This window comes from Pan paniscus, chromosome 20 (assembly GCF_029289425.2).
Source record: "Pan paniscus chromosome 20, NHGRI_mPanPan1-v2.0_pri, whole genome shotgun sequence".
NCBI classification, from domain to species: Eukaryota; Metazoa; Chordata; class Mammalia; order Primates; family Hominidae; genus Pan; species Pan paniscus.
In genome coordinates this window covers 18,758,746-18,772,566 of record NC_073269.2, presented here as the reverse complement: position 1 = coordinate 18,772,566, position 13,821 = coordinate 18,758,746, and the positions used below count along the sequence as shown (strand labels likewise).

Here is a 13,821-nt window from a genome sequence, read left to right as displayed (position 1 = left end):
GGGGCCCAGGCTGATTTCGGGACAAGGAGAGAGAAAGTTGGCCTTGAGTTGGGGGACGGGACCGAGTTGGGGGACAGGACAGAGAAAGTGGGGGCGGGCCGGCTCGGGGGCACATGACGGCGACGCCTGCCCCGCCCCGCGCCCGCCCCCTGCCCGGCCCGGGGAGGGGGGGAGGAGACGGGAAGGTTTTAAAAGCGATTCGGCCCCGCGGCTGGCCGGCCAGTGAGTGGGGTGGAGCGCGGCCGGCGGCCGCCCCCGGCCGGTCTTGGGCCCGCAGCCCGCCCGCCTGAGCCTCGGCCGGCCCGGCCCGGGGCGGCGGCCGGAGCCCGGAGTGCGCGCCCGGCTCCCCTCCCCCCGCGGGTAAGTGGAAGTCAGGAGGGACCCAGGAGGGAGGCCGGGAGCGATCGGCGCCTCGGCGGCAGCGGCGCCGGCAACTTTTCCGCGCCTGGCTCGTGGGCGGAGTGGGGGTGCGCCCGGCGGGTCCCCAAGAGCGTTGCGAGAAGGCGAGGGCGCCGCCCCGCGCGCCTTGAACGCCCCGCCGCCCGGGGTGGGTCGGGGATCGGGGACAGTGCGTCTGACGGCGGCGACGGCGGCCGCGGAGTCCCGGGGCGCCCCCTACGGAGCGGGGGAAGGGCGGCCCGGCCTCTCTTCCCTTCCCAGTGGCCCCTCCACCCCGACCCCCCAGGGGACGCATGGGAATGCGGTGGGGAGGGCGGGTCCCCGCGCGACTTGGGCAGGTCAAGGTGGGCAGAGAGTTGTCAGGGTGGGAGGGCTTGTGTCCGGCTCGGACATGGGGCTTGGGTTGAGGGGCTTGGATATGCATATGCCTCCCCCACTCCTGGCCCCCGACCTGGCCTTTGGACGGGAGGAATGGGTTGGGGGTGTCTCTCAGAGTTCTTTGGGTGGGGGCGGGGGTGGATACCGGTCCAAGTTCTTGACGTGTCGCCCACTGGGTAGGGGGAAGGTCTCTTGTTTGGCAGGGGCTGGTGGGAGCTGAGGGGATGTCTCCTTTCCCTTCGGAGAAAAGCGCTCATTCAAGGTTGCATAGGAAGGGAAGCCAGGTTGGGGACCAGCCCTGTGCAGCTCGGGGTCCCCGTGCCTTTTGGCTGCAGGAGGAGGTTAAAAGGGCCCAGACTGAACCCCGACCCCTCTGTCTTAGCCCCAGACTGTTCTCTGATTTTAGCACTAGATTTGGCTGCCCCTAAAGCCCTTAGCCCTAACTGACCTTCCTGCCCAGCCCAGCCCAGCCCAGCCCAGCCAGGCCCCAGACCCAGTGGCTTCTTGAATGTTTTGGCTGTGCAACTGGCTCCTTGTCACCTGCCCCCTTCCCAACCTTCCCCAGCTGGCAGCCTCTGACTCCTGGTCTATGAGGGTGAGGCTGGGGGCTGGGGGACCCCTGGCATAAGGGGTGTCCTCTGGCAGTCCTGCCCCAGCTGGAGGGCTGTACCCAACAGGTGCCCAGGCTTAGAGGCGAGGTGATGTTGGACACACCCTGTCCGCTCGCCCACACGCCCTGCCCGGGCCAGCCTGGGTACATGTGTTCACATGCCGATGTCCTGGGAAGGCACAGGCCCTGGGGCTGGTGCTAGCTTTGTTCTCTGATCCCGTGAGGCACCCATGGCCCTCTGCCCTTGCAGCACGTCCTCTGGGAGCTCCTTCAAGACCCCAACAGGCAGGCCTTGCCCGTGGATCTAGAGGGGGCCCTAAAATAGGTGCCGGCCTGGCCTGGGGCTGGCACGCGGAGCACATGCGTGACAGGGCGTGTCCAGAGGGTCGGGCCTGTCTGTGCTGGCCTGGCCACTGAGCCTCCGCCGACCCTTGCTCGCTGGAGAAAGACAGCAGAGGCAGATGCTTTAGGAGGGACCCCCGTGTCGTGCCCACCCTCTAACAATGCAAGTGGACGCCAGATGTTCCATGCAGACCGCAGCTGCGGGGCAGGCCCCCATCCATCTGCAATCCCAGGGTAATTAGCCCGGTGGGTACACTGGGGTGACCCGCTCGCCCGATCTAGGTGGTGCTTTGATACCTCTTAAAGCATTTTTTGGAGTTTGCCCTTCACCTTGGAAAGCTGGGTGGGGGATTCTGTCCTCCATGAATAACGGCGCCAGGAACCTTGGGCGATCTTGAGAAAACTCCTTCCTGTCCCTCTGTTTTCCACGTTGGATGTGTTTTAGGCCACAGTCAGGCCTGGCTTTTTTTTTTTTTTAAGACTTATTCCATGACCTTAAGCCCCAATCTGAATCTCTGAGCCTTAATTATTCTATCTATAAATGGGAAGCATTTGGAAATGGGACGGAGAGAAGTGTACACTTCGCCCCTGGCCGCCTTCTTCCCTCCTGGTGTCCTGGGTGGACACGGAGGTGTGTCTGGGGAAGGTGTGTCCTTTAGGGCCGGTCGCCTGGGAAGGATGTTGAGCGGAGGGCAGTGGGTGTGGGTGAGAATCCCTGGGCAGAGAAGGGCGCCGCCATGCTGGGCACGGCTGAGTCACGCTCCAGCGACGCCTTGCCCCAGGGTGCTGGAGCTGGCGCCACCCTGGGTGTGGTCACTGAGCTGTGGCCCTGGGCAGAGCAGGGCTGGGTGGTCTAGGATGTGGGGCCTCGGTGCCTGGGGAACTGACTTCGAAGATGCCAAGCCCCCTGGCCTCCCGCCTGGCCTAGGTTCTGGGGTCACCCTCCAGGACTGTGGTGGCCCACACCCTGAGAATGCCTTGGAGAGCCTAGAGGCCCTGAGCCTTGGGCCTGGGAATCGGTGCGTTGAGGGAGGTGGATAGGGCGCAGACACCAGTGACTGCGTTCAAGGCCAGGGGACCCCCACAGCCAGGCCCTCGCTGCAAAATGTACCTATGTGGGGAGAAGGCAGGGGTGGACCTGATGACGGGGTGTACCACTCTACTAAGGGTTCCCAACATGAAGGTGAGGGGGCCCCTGGGAATTCTGTGATTGGTTTGGGAAAGATTAAAGTCTAAGGGGGGGTTAGAGTGTGGACTGGCCGGACGCAGTGGGGGCTGGGATGTCACTTTCATGGTTCCCCTATTTATAACAAGTGATTCAGCCCTCACTTACTCACCCCTTCCTGAGCCTCCCCCCACCCCAGCCCTGGGTGGGCAGCGGGGCCCACCCACTTGTCAGTGCCCTGACTTTCCCTACCCAGTGCCACCCTCTGAGGGCTGCCCATTGGGGCGGTTGTTATTGTCGCTGCACTGGGATTGGGGCAGAGGGGCGGGGGGCTGGTGGTCAGGCGGCGCTTGGCCGGGCAGCCCAGGTTGGCGGCTGGCTCGAGGCCCAGCCCACGGAGCTTCTGCTGAGAGTCTGGGCCCATTAGGCAAAGCGTTAGTGACAGGCTGGGAGGGCGGGTGGCGCGGCGGGCAGGGCGGGGCCTGCAGCCCTTGGTATTTTCCGATCCCAGCTGCTCTGTGAGGGTGGAAAGTATTTGGGGACCAGGCTTGGGGGCGGAGGTGGTGGTGGCGCCCCCGGCGGAAGCTGCCCCTGATTCATTCTTGGAGCATGGGGTTGGGGGGGTAGCGGTACACATACATACCCTTGTGTGTCTGGTCCACGCACACGCTGTCTGGAGGGGGTATTCAGGCATACCCACATGCATTGGCTGGCCGGGGTGTCCTGGTGCAGCCTGGGGCCTGCTTTGCTCCCCAGCCCAGGGGACCGCCCTCTCCCTCATGCCTCTAGCTGCTAGGAGCTTGGTTTCCCCCTGGACACCATCTCCCAAGAGCCTGAGAAGTGCACCATGATTGGTAAAGGGGACCCTGGCTCCTGGGCACCTGCATGGCAGCACCCGTTCCACTCAAGACCCAGACCTTTTGTGCCTGCGGGGATGGGGAGTGGCCTTGGCCCCGGCCCTGGGCTCTGTGCAGGGGAAACCCCACAGGAAACGAGCCTGGCCAAATGGCCGCCCTTCCCGTTCTGGTCCCTGGGACACGAATGTGCTGTCTCACTTCCGGAGGCGGCCCAGGGAGGCTGGCCGCCCTGCGGGGCCTCGCCTGCTCCCAGTTGGCGCCTCCAGACCCTAAGGGCACAGGGCTGGGCTGGGGCCTGATGGGAAAGAGTGGCTGGTATGTGTGTATGTGTGTATAGGGAGGGGACAAAACAGGACATCACTCGCCGCCTGTCTCGAAGTGAGCGCCACCACATCGGGTGGACAGTGGTGTCCTCCTGGTGTGGGACATCCACGTTTCCGTTATCCTTTGCCTGGCAAAGACAGCAGCAGCTCTGTCGTGATCATGTTTGTCACTCATGGGGTCCTCACCATGACTTATGAAGTCCATACTTATTATCCCTGTTTTGCAGATGGGGAAGCTGAGGCCCAGAGAGGTTGAGTGACTTGCCCAGAGTCACCCAGCTCAGAAGCTGCAGAGCTGGGGCTTTCAAATCTGGGCAGACTTGGGCTCCAAAACTGGAGTCTGCTAGCCAGGTGTTGGGCTCTTATCAAAAGAGGCTCCACTCACTAAAGACTTAGGGCTGGCTTCATGCATTTGTGACTCAGGCAGTCTCACGGCAGCCCTGCTTGGAGGGACCTGGAGGTTAGTTTAATGTTGCACTGCTGGGGTCATGAAATTTTTTTTATTATTATTAATTTTTTTGTCTTGTATTGCCCAGGCTGGTCTCGAACTCCTGGCCCCAAGCGATCTTCCTGTCTTGGCCTCCCGAAGTGCCGGGATTATAGAGATGAGCCACCGCGCTCAGCCTGAAATTATTTTCTTTTTTTAAACTTGTTTTTGTTTATTTTAGAGATAGGGTCTTGCTCTGTCACTTAGGCTGGAGTTCAGTGGCATGGTCATAGATCACGGCAGCCTCAAACTCCTGGACTCAAGCAGTCCTCCCACCTCAGCTGCCTGAGTAGCTGGGGCTACAGGTGTGTACCACCACTCCTGGCTGATTTTTTAGTGAATTTTTTGTGGGCCAGACACTGTGGCTCATGCCTGTAAGCCCAGCACTTTGGGAGGCTGAGGCAGGCGGATTGCTTGAGCCCAGGAGTTGGAGACCAGTCTGGGCAACATGGCGAAACCCCATCTCTACAAAAATTAGGGCCAGGTGTGGTGGCTCACGCCTGTAATCCCAGCACTTTGGAAAGCCGAGGTGGGCGGATCACCTGAGGTCAGGAGGTCGAGACCAGCCTGGCCAACATGGTGAAACCCTGTCTCTACTAAAAATACAAAACTTAACTGGGCGTGGTGGCGGGCACCTGTAATCCCAGCTACTCAGGAGGCTGAAGCAGGAGAATTGCTTGAACTCTGGAGGTGGAGGTTGCAGTGAACCGAGATCACGCCATTGCACTCCAGCCTGGGCGACAGGGCGAGACTCTGTCTCAAAAAAAAAAAAAAAAGAATAAAAAAATTAGCCGGGCATGGTGGTGCATAGCTGTAGTCCCAGCTACCCCGGAGGCTAAGGTGGGAGGATCACTTGAGCCTGGGAGGCTGAGGCTGCAGTGAGCTGTGATTGCACCCCTGCACTCTAGCCGTGGCGACAGAGTGAGACCCTGTCTCAAAAAAGAAAAAATATATTTTTTTTGTAGAGATGGGGTCTTGTCGTATTGCGCAGGCTGGTCTTGAACTCCTGGCCTCAGGTGACTCTCCTGCCTCGGCCTCCCAAAGTGCTGGGATTACAGGCGTGAGCCACCATGCTTGGCCTGAAATTCTTAGTTTTCGAACTAGAGGACCACATGTTCATTTTGCACCGGGCCCTGAAAATTCTGTATCTTGCCCTGGTGCTGGGCACTTACTGAGTGACATATACACTCAGTGACATCTCACTGGGCTATGCAAAAGAGGCTCTTGGCTCCATTTTACAGATGGGGAAACTGAAGCTTTGGAGAGTCTTTGGGAAACTGTGGAGCAAGGATTTGAACCTTGGGCTGTTTGGGTGGAGAGGCCTGTATCTTGGAGCTTGGATCCTGTGCTCTGGGGGGCGGGGGATGCGTGTCTAGAAAGAGAGGGGGGTGCCTTGCTGCCGGCATCCGCCCTGGTGGGTGTGGGCTAAGCCCTGGCCACTGAGGAGACCGGGCCACGGGGGGGAGGCCCTGGTGGTTTCCTCCTGCCCTCCAGGCTTCTAGGAAGTGGCGCCAGCTGGGGTGAGATCACTTCCTCACCCGCCTGCCTGCCCCCCCTCGGCTTCCTCTCCCCATGGCCCCATTTGGCCTGCCCAGGGCTCAATGAGAGGGGAGCTTGGCCATGCAAGTTGCTGTAGCCTCCTTGTCCCGCATGGGCCCTCTAGGTATCTCTGCCTCTCCAGTTCTGGGGCTGGAACGGAGGGCACAGCTAGGCTCCAGCTCCCCGTGTGGTGGCTCCTGCATATGAGAAAAGAGCTTCCCTGTGATCAAACGAAGCATCTGGGGACCTGGAGGGGAGGTGTCCCCAAATCTCATTACCTCCTTTGCTCTCTCTCTCTTTCTCCCCTCCAGGTGCCAGCCTCTGGCCCCGCCCGATGCCCCCCTCACCCCTGTGCCACGGCCGGCTGGGGTTCCTGGGGATGGGATTTGCTTCCTGTCACAAATCACATTGCCAGGGATTTCCAACCGACCCTGAGCTCTGCCACCGAGGATGCTGCCCGGGGACGGGGTGGCAGAGAGGCCCTGAAGCCTGTGCCTGGCCTGAGGAGCAGGGCTTAGCTGCTTGTGAGCAGGGTCCACACCAAGTCGTGTTCACAGTGGCTAAGTTCCGCCCCCCAGGCCCTCACCTCCTCTGGCCTTGCCGCCTGTCCCCTGCTGCCGCCTGTCTGCCTGCCATCCTGCTGCCTGGCCTCCCTGGGCTCTGCCTCCCGTGCCTACTGAGCTGAAACACAGTTGGTTTGTGTACACTGGCTCAGTTCAGCAGGAACAGGGGTCAAGCCCCCTTGGAGCCTGCAGCCCCTGCCTTCCCTGGGTGGGCTGATGCTTGGAGCAGAGATGAGGACTCAGAATCAGACCTGTGTCTGGAGGAGGGATGTGGTGGGTGGGGTTGGCTGGGCCCAAATGTGTGCTGCAGGCCCTGATCCCCAACTCTGCAATTGGGGACCCCTCCATGGCCACAGCTCAGGCTGGGCTGTGGTGCCAGCATGGATAGGTGGGTGAGTGGGTGGCCCTTCCATTAAAAGGGAAGCCAGCTGTGTCCTTTCCGGGCCTGGAGGCTTGGCCCCTCCTCTCCCAAGCCTGGCAGGGGCACTGGCCCGGCCCGCACCTTCCTAGCAGCCAGTTACCCAAGAGGAAGCTGCCTTGGGCCTCCAGACCGTTAAATGCCAACTCCTGGCTTCCGGTATCAGGCTGGGTTGACCTGACCTGGCCCCTTCTTGCTGGGCCCTGCAGCTTTCTAACTTGCCGGGAGGAGCAGTGACACCCGCCCCACATGTGGGGCATGGAACAAGGTCCATGTGGACCCAGAAGGGACACAAGCAGGTGTGCTTAGTCCTGAGGCTCTGGGAATAGCTGATCCTCCCTGCCTTGAGGGGGTTCTCAGGGCAGGGAAGAGTTAGGACTCTGTGTTTTTTTTTTTTTTTTTTTTTTTGAGATGGAGTCTTGCACTGTCACCCGGGCTAGAGTGCAATGGCTCGATCTCGGCTCACTGCAACCTCCACCTCCCCAGTTCACACGATTCACCTGCCTCAGCCTCCCAAGTAGCTGGGATTACAGGTGCACACTACTGCACCTGGCTAATTTTTGTATTTTTAGTAGAGACCGAGTTTCGCCATGTTGGCCAGGCTGGTCTCGAACTCCTGACCTCAGGTGATCTGCCCGCCTCAGCCTCCCAAAGTGTTGGGATTACAGGCATGAGCCACTGCGCCCGGCCAATTTTTTTTTATGTTTTGTAGAGACGGGGTTTTGCCATGTTACCCAGGCTGGTCTTGAACTCCTGACCTCAAGCAATCTGCTCGTCTTAGCCTCCCAAAGTGCTGGGATTACAGCTGTGAGCCACCGTGCCCGGCCTTTTATTGTTTGTTTTTGAGACGGAGTCTCACTCTGTTGCCCAGGCTGAAGTGCAGTGGTGTGATCTTGGCTCACTGCAACCTCTGCCTCCTGGGTTCAAGCGATTCTCCTGCCTCAGCCTCCTGAGTAGCTGGGCTTACAGGCACCCACCACCATGCCTGGCTAATCTTTGTATTTTTAGTAGAGACGGGGTTTCACCATCTTGGCCAGGCTGGTGTGATCATGGCTCATTGCAACCTTGAATTCCTGGGCACAAGTGATCCTCCTGCCTTAGCCTCCCCAGTAGAGCTGGGACTACAGGTATGCGCCACCACACCTGGCTAATTTTTTTAATTTTAATTTTTGTAGAGATGGGGGGGCAGGCCTCACTATGTTGCCCAGGCTGTTCTCAAACTCCTGGCCACAAGCCATCCTCCCACCTTAGCCTCCCAATGCGCCGGAATGACAGGTGGCTCAGGTGTGAGCCACCGTGCCTGGCTTTTCTCCACTATCTTGAAATCAGATGGGAGGAGGCTTTTTTCTGGGTGGGACTGAGGAGGCACACTGAAGTCCCCCAGGTCATCGGGGCTGGGCCATTGCCTTTTTCCCCACCCTGGGTAGTCGTGGACAGAAGCTTGGGATGGGATGGAGAGGAGAGATCGTGCTGTGTGTCATGTCTGTTGTTCAAGTAAATAAAAGTTGCCCTGACTTCATTCCTGAAGGTCTGGTCTGTGATTCACTCCTGCCTCCCATCGCTGGAGTTTCAGCTTTTGATTGGCCTGAATTTACCGTCCTGGCACTCCGGGCTCCTGCCTGCCCATCCCTGCCCCACCTGCTCTGTGCAGCAAGGGTATCCTGTGCTTGGAAAGGTGACCTTGGGGGTGTCCTGGATCGTGGGGTGATCATGAGGGAAACCCTAGAGTGGAAAGATTTTAACATCGCTGATCAAGGGAGGATGGAAGCTGATCTGAAGTGGTGGTGGTGGGGTGACCCTGAGGGAAACGCTGAGCCTGAGGGGTGACATGTGGCGATAACCAGGATCTGAGGGTCTTGAGCTAGTGACATTTGGGGGCAACTTGGACCTACGGGATTACTCAGGCCTCAGGGGAACATTTGGGGTGCCTGGTATCTGAGAATGCTGGAGGGGAACTTGGATTTGAGGGATGTGACATGAAGGAAACCCCAGTTCTTAAGGGGGGACATTTGGATGTGGCTGGGACCTGCGTGACGCCCCAGGAACATGGGAACATTGGTGGGTGACACCTGAGGGGCACAGTAAAGGGTCCCCCAGGTCCGAAGGCGGCAGGGACCACAAGGGGTGCACTCCGGGCTCTCCACCCACCTCCACCGTCCCAGACCTCGAGGCGGCGCCACGGAGCGCGCGGGGCAGTCCCGGGTCCGCCCGCACATACCTGCTGGAATACGCGCGGCGGGGCAGGAGGTGGGGCCGTCTCCGATTGGCCCATTCGAGCGGAGGGGCGGTGCGAAAAGCCAATCCCCACGCACAGCGCCGCCAAAGTCGCGCCGCCAAAGTCCCGCCCCCGACTGCGGGCCCCGCCACTCCGGGAAGCCTCTGTCCTCTCCTGCCCCGGCTCTGGCAGTGACCCAGACACAGCATCTCCATTCATCCAAAAGGCAGGAAGGCCTCGAGGAAACTGCTTCTCGGGGAGCCAGGGACGTTTAGACAACCACGGGCTTTCTCGCCGTCCTTTGGATCCCTCACTCTATTTGACGACTGGGAGCCTCTTCAGTGGCGCAAGATCCCAGACACGCCCTGGCCACGTCCCCTGGCGAGTGTCCACGCACAGACCACGCACACTCCGCTTTTCTTCTCTTGGCCAGAGCCCCGCCCACCGAGGTCGAGTCTAAACTCGGGGTTCCCGCTTTTGATCGGGGTGTCTTCCCCATCCAGCTGCACCAACACCTGCCACAGCCTCCCATGCTCAGCGATTTGGAGACAAGGCCCCCCAACATTGGTGTCTGGAGCCAGGGCGCCCCCCACCCCCATCTTGGCCCTTCCTAGGGGCTCAAGGACCCTGCAGTCAGGGGTGGGCAGGGGTCAGTGGCCCCAACCAGGTCCTAAATCAAACGTCCTAGCTGGGTGCCCTTCCCCCCTGCCCCCCACCCACGGAGTCTCGCTCTGTCGCCCAGGCTGGAGTGCAGTGGGGTGATCTGGGCTCACTGCAAGCTCCACCTCCAGGGTTCACGCCATTCTCCTGCCTCAGCCTCCCTAGTAGCTGGGACTACAGGCGCCCGTCACCACGCCTGGCTAATTTTTTGTTATATCTTTAGTAGAGACGGGGTTTTACCGTGTTAGTCAGGATGGTCTCAATCTCCTGACCTCGTGATCCGCCCGCCTCGGCCTCCCAAAGTGCTGGGATTACAGACGTAAGCCACCGCGCCCGGCCGCTGGGTGCCCTTTCTTTCCACTTTGCAACCTCAGTTTTCTCATCTGTAAAATGGAAAAGATAATCCTACCAACTCATAGGGCTGTGGTGACAATTAAATGACAGCGGTAACACATTCGGCCCTGTGTTCCCTCATGGTGAGCTGTCCATCTCTTTTGAAATATTTACATAAGGTCGGGTGCGGTGGCTCACGCCTGTAATCCCAGCACTTTGGGAGGCTGAGGCGGGCAGATCACCTGAGGTCAGGTGTTCGAGACCAGCCTGGCCAACATGGTGAAACCCCGTCTCTACTAAAAAATACAAAAATTAGCCCGGTGTGGTGGCGCATGCCTGTAATCCCAGCTACTTGGGAGGCTGAGCCAGGAGAATCGCTTGAACCCGGGAGGTGGAGGTTGGAGTGAGCCCAGATCGCGCTACTGCACTCCAGCCTGGGCAACAGAGAAAGACCAAAAAAAAAAAAAAAAAAAAAGGGAAATATTTACATAATTACCATGGAATGGAATGAAGCCAGCAGTCGCTCCCATCCCACCCCTCGCTTGGCGCTGCACCCAGAAATAAGGCCAGACTTTTTTTTTTTTTTTTTTTTTCGCGGAGGAAACGAGGTTGAGGGTGTGAGTGGCTCTGGAGATGCACCCCAGTCTCAAAATAAAATTAAAAAGAAAAATTTCGTTCAATCTTTGAAAAAAAAAAAAAGGAAAAGGACATGTAATACACCGTTCAATAAATAGAAAAAAAGTTACAAAATGATGTGGTATTTTGTCCTTAATATACAAGAAGGGAAAAGATGTGGGGGTGACTTGGGGGGTGATGTTCTCCCTTCTCCTCCCTGGGTCAAGGTGGGGGAAAGGAAGGATGGCCAAAGAGAGAGGGCGGCAGGGACTTAGGTGCAGAGAGAAAGGCAGGTAAGTGCCGGGAAAAATGGAAACAGAGTAAGATGAAGGGGCGAAGCAGAAAGACAGGAGGAGAAAGGGTGAAAAAGCCAGAAAAACACCAAGATACAGGTCTCTTTCCTTTCCAGATTGGGGGTGGGGGTCTCCGGCTCTCTCGCGTCTGTGTCCCCCAACCCCAGGTTGGAAGGGGCAGTGTGAGCCTCGCTCAGTTCCTGAGTTGTACGTCCAGTGACTAGCAGGTGAGAAGAGAGGGCAGCGAGGACTTCTCCAACCCTGAGCCCACCCTGGGACCCTAGTGCCCAAGGAAATGGGGGTCCTGGCCGGATAGGATAAGGGGGTGAGGTATGAGGCTGAGGCCTGAGGCCTCTTCAGTTCCTTCAGTGGGGGTGAGCCAATGGTCCTGGCTGGGCAGCCACTTTGGAGGTGGCATAATGGGGGGCCCTGAGCAGTAGGGGGTGGGGGAGGACCCTTGGCCACCCAGGGTGGGGTTGGGGGAAAATGTGCTACATTGACTTAGAGGGCCGATTTCTGGAAAGTCCTGCCTCCCAGCCTCCCTCCTGGAGCCCAAGCCAGTCTGGGTAAGGGGAGTTTGCCTATTGCTTTTGGGGTGCCCAAAGTGGGGTCATACCAGCAGCCCAAGCACACACCCCTTCCAGGCTTCTGGGTGGCAGTATGGCTTCTGCTTCTGGAGTCTTGCACACTTGCTCACAGACTCCCAGGCACACACGTGGCAGGATGCTGCTTCCCCTGCCCCCATCTCCAGCCGGGCTCCTTCCCTGACTTAATAATACTGAAATGCCACGTGGGCCTAATTGGAGAGCAAGGGTGGGGGACGCAGGGGCGAGGGGGATCCCCACTCCCACGCACCCCACTGTCCCTCAACCAAAACGCTCCCGCACCAAAAGCATGAGTTTCTTCTTGCCCTTGTAGGTCTGTTTGAGGTTCTCCAAGAACTGTGCGAACTGGAGGTGCCCGTCGGGTGCCAGCAGGAAGGTCTCCCGGGCCTTGCCCAGGAATTCGATGAAATCCCCATAGTGCCGCGGGCTGATGTGCGTGAGGCGCGAGTGGCTGGTGGTGATGTAGGCGGTGACTGCCGCGTCCAGGAGCTGGCAGAGCGGCGCCCGGTCGGCACCCAGTGGCTTGGCGGCCCGGCGTACCCCTAAGGGGCCCAGACCGGGCGCCGAGAGAGTCCAGCGGCGCAGAATATCGGACAGCATTGGGGCACAGTGGATGCTGCGAATGATGAGGGGGACGATGGCAGAGAGCTCGTGCCGGCCCAGGGAGTGGCTGAGAGAGCAGGCCCAAAGCACGTCGTTGACGGCAGGGTGGCTGTCCTGGTTGAAGGCGATGCTGAGCTGCGCCAGGGCCAGCGTCGCCAGCTTGTAGGCCCGGAGCGGCAGCCCGCGGTGCTCCATATAGCGGGCCACAGTGAAGAGGTGGGCGTGGCCCAGGCCGCCGGCCGCCGCGTCCAGCACTATCTGGTAGGCCGCCTCGAAGGCCGAGTGGTTCTTCTCGCACAGGGTCAGGGCAGGCAAGGCGCAGTTCTGAGGGTCCTTCATCGCGCACTGCAAGGCCAGGGTGCGGGCGCAGGCCCAGAGCTCCTCCCTTCGCGATGTGTCCAGCTGCAGTCGCAGCAGAGTGGCGTGTGTGGTGCCCGTCACTGCCACGATGGTAGCCGCCTCCACTGGTGTGAATAAGGAATACCAGTTCTGCATGATATTCATCAGGGCTTGCGGGCCTGGTGGGAGGTGAGGGAGGGAAATCCGTCAGGAGCGGGGGCAGAGACACGTACATGTATGCGTGGGTTAACCATGACACTGCCACCTCCACTTCCACCTCCACACCATGCTGAACAGAAACTTCCTTTCCAAATCATCAGGGCGCACCTGGACTAGGTGGGAATCACGTGTGTAGAAGGCTAAGCTTTGGAGCCTCTTTCTGCAACCCCCTCAACCCCCTGCAGTCACTTTAGCCTGGCCAGCCTCTAGGCCTTTGTCCAGCTCCATGCTGGCCAGCCATTCCCTCCCAGCCAAGCCCTGAGCACAGGCTGGAATCGGAGAAGAGTCTCTGAAGAGTCTCTACTTCTCTTTCCTTTTTTTTTTTTTGAGATGGAGTCTCCCTCTGTCGCCCAGGCTGGAGGGCAGTGGCACCATCTCGGCTCACTGCAAGCTCCGCCTCCTGGGTTCACACCATTCTCCTGCCTCAGCCTCCTGAGTAGCTGGGACTACAGGGGCCCGCCACCACGCCCAGCTAGCTTTTTTGTATTTTTAGTAGAGACGGGGTTTCACCGTATTAGCCAGGATGGTCTCAATCTCCTGACCTTGTGAGCTGCCCATTTTGAGATGGAGTCTTGCTCTGTCACCCAGGCTGGAGTGCGGTAGTGAGTTCTCGGCTCACTGCAACCTCTGTCTCCCAGGTTCCAGCAATTCTCCTGCCTCAGCCTCCCGAGTAGCTGGAATTACAGGCACCTGCCACCACATCTGGCTAATTTTTGTATTTTTAGTAGAGATGGGGTTTTGCCATGTTGGCCAGGCTGGTCTCGAACTCCTGACCTCAAGTGATCCACATGCCTTGGCCTCCCAAAGTGCTAGGATTACAGGTGTGAGCCACTGCGCCTGGCCCTCTTTCTGTTAAAC

At 59.1% G+C, this 13,821-nt stretch overlaps 1 protein-coding gene and 3 non-coding genes across 10 annotated transcripts in view; 3 read left to right on the top strand and 1 right to left on the bottom strand.

Annotated features, from left to right (window-relative positions):
- The first annotated feature begins 6,458 nt into the window (after positions 1–6,458).
- On the top strand, positions 6,459–6,531 carry MIR23A (microRNA mir-23a). The gene has a single exon (NR_106600.1). It is a non-coding gene; the product is annotated as a microRNA mir-23a (primary transcript).
- Positions 6,532–6,600: 69 nt separating this feature from the next.
- Positions 6,601–6,678, top strand: MIR27A (microRNA mir-27a). The gene has a single exon (NR_106601.1). It is a non-coding gene; the product is annotated as a microRNA mir-27a (primary transcript).
- Positions 6,679–6,758: 80 nt separating this feature from the next.
- Positions 6,759–6,831, top strand: MIR24-2 (microRNA mir-24-2). The gene has a single exon (NR_106602.1). It is a non-coding gene; the product is annotated as a microRNA mir-24-2 (primary transcript).
- A 4,052-nt stretch (positions 6,832–10,883) lies between these two features.
- ZSWIM4 (zinc finger SWIM-type containing 4) overlaps positions 10,884–13,821 on the bottom strand; it is a 36,635-nt gene continuing 33,697 nt past the window's right edge. For all 7 annotated transcript variants that reach the window (XM_008967699.6, XM_034944809.4, XM_063599940.1 and 4 more), the window contains one exon: positions 10,884–12,923. In XM_008967699.6, coding sequence (XP_008965947.4) covers positions 12,064–12,923 — 860 coding nt within the window. In that variant the 3' untranslated portion in view covers positions 10,884–12,063. The remainder of the gene's footprint in view (positions 12,924–13,821) is intronic.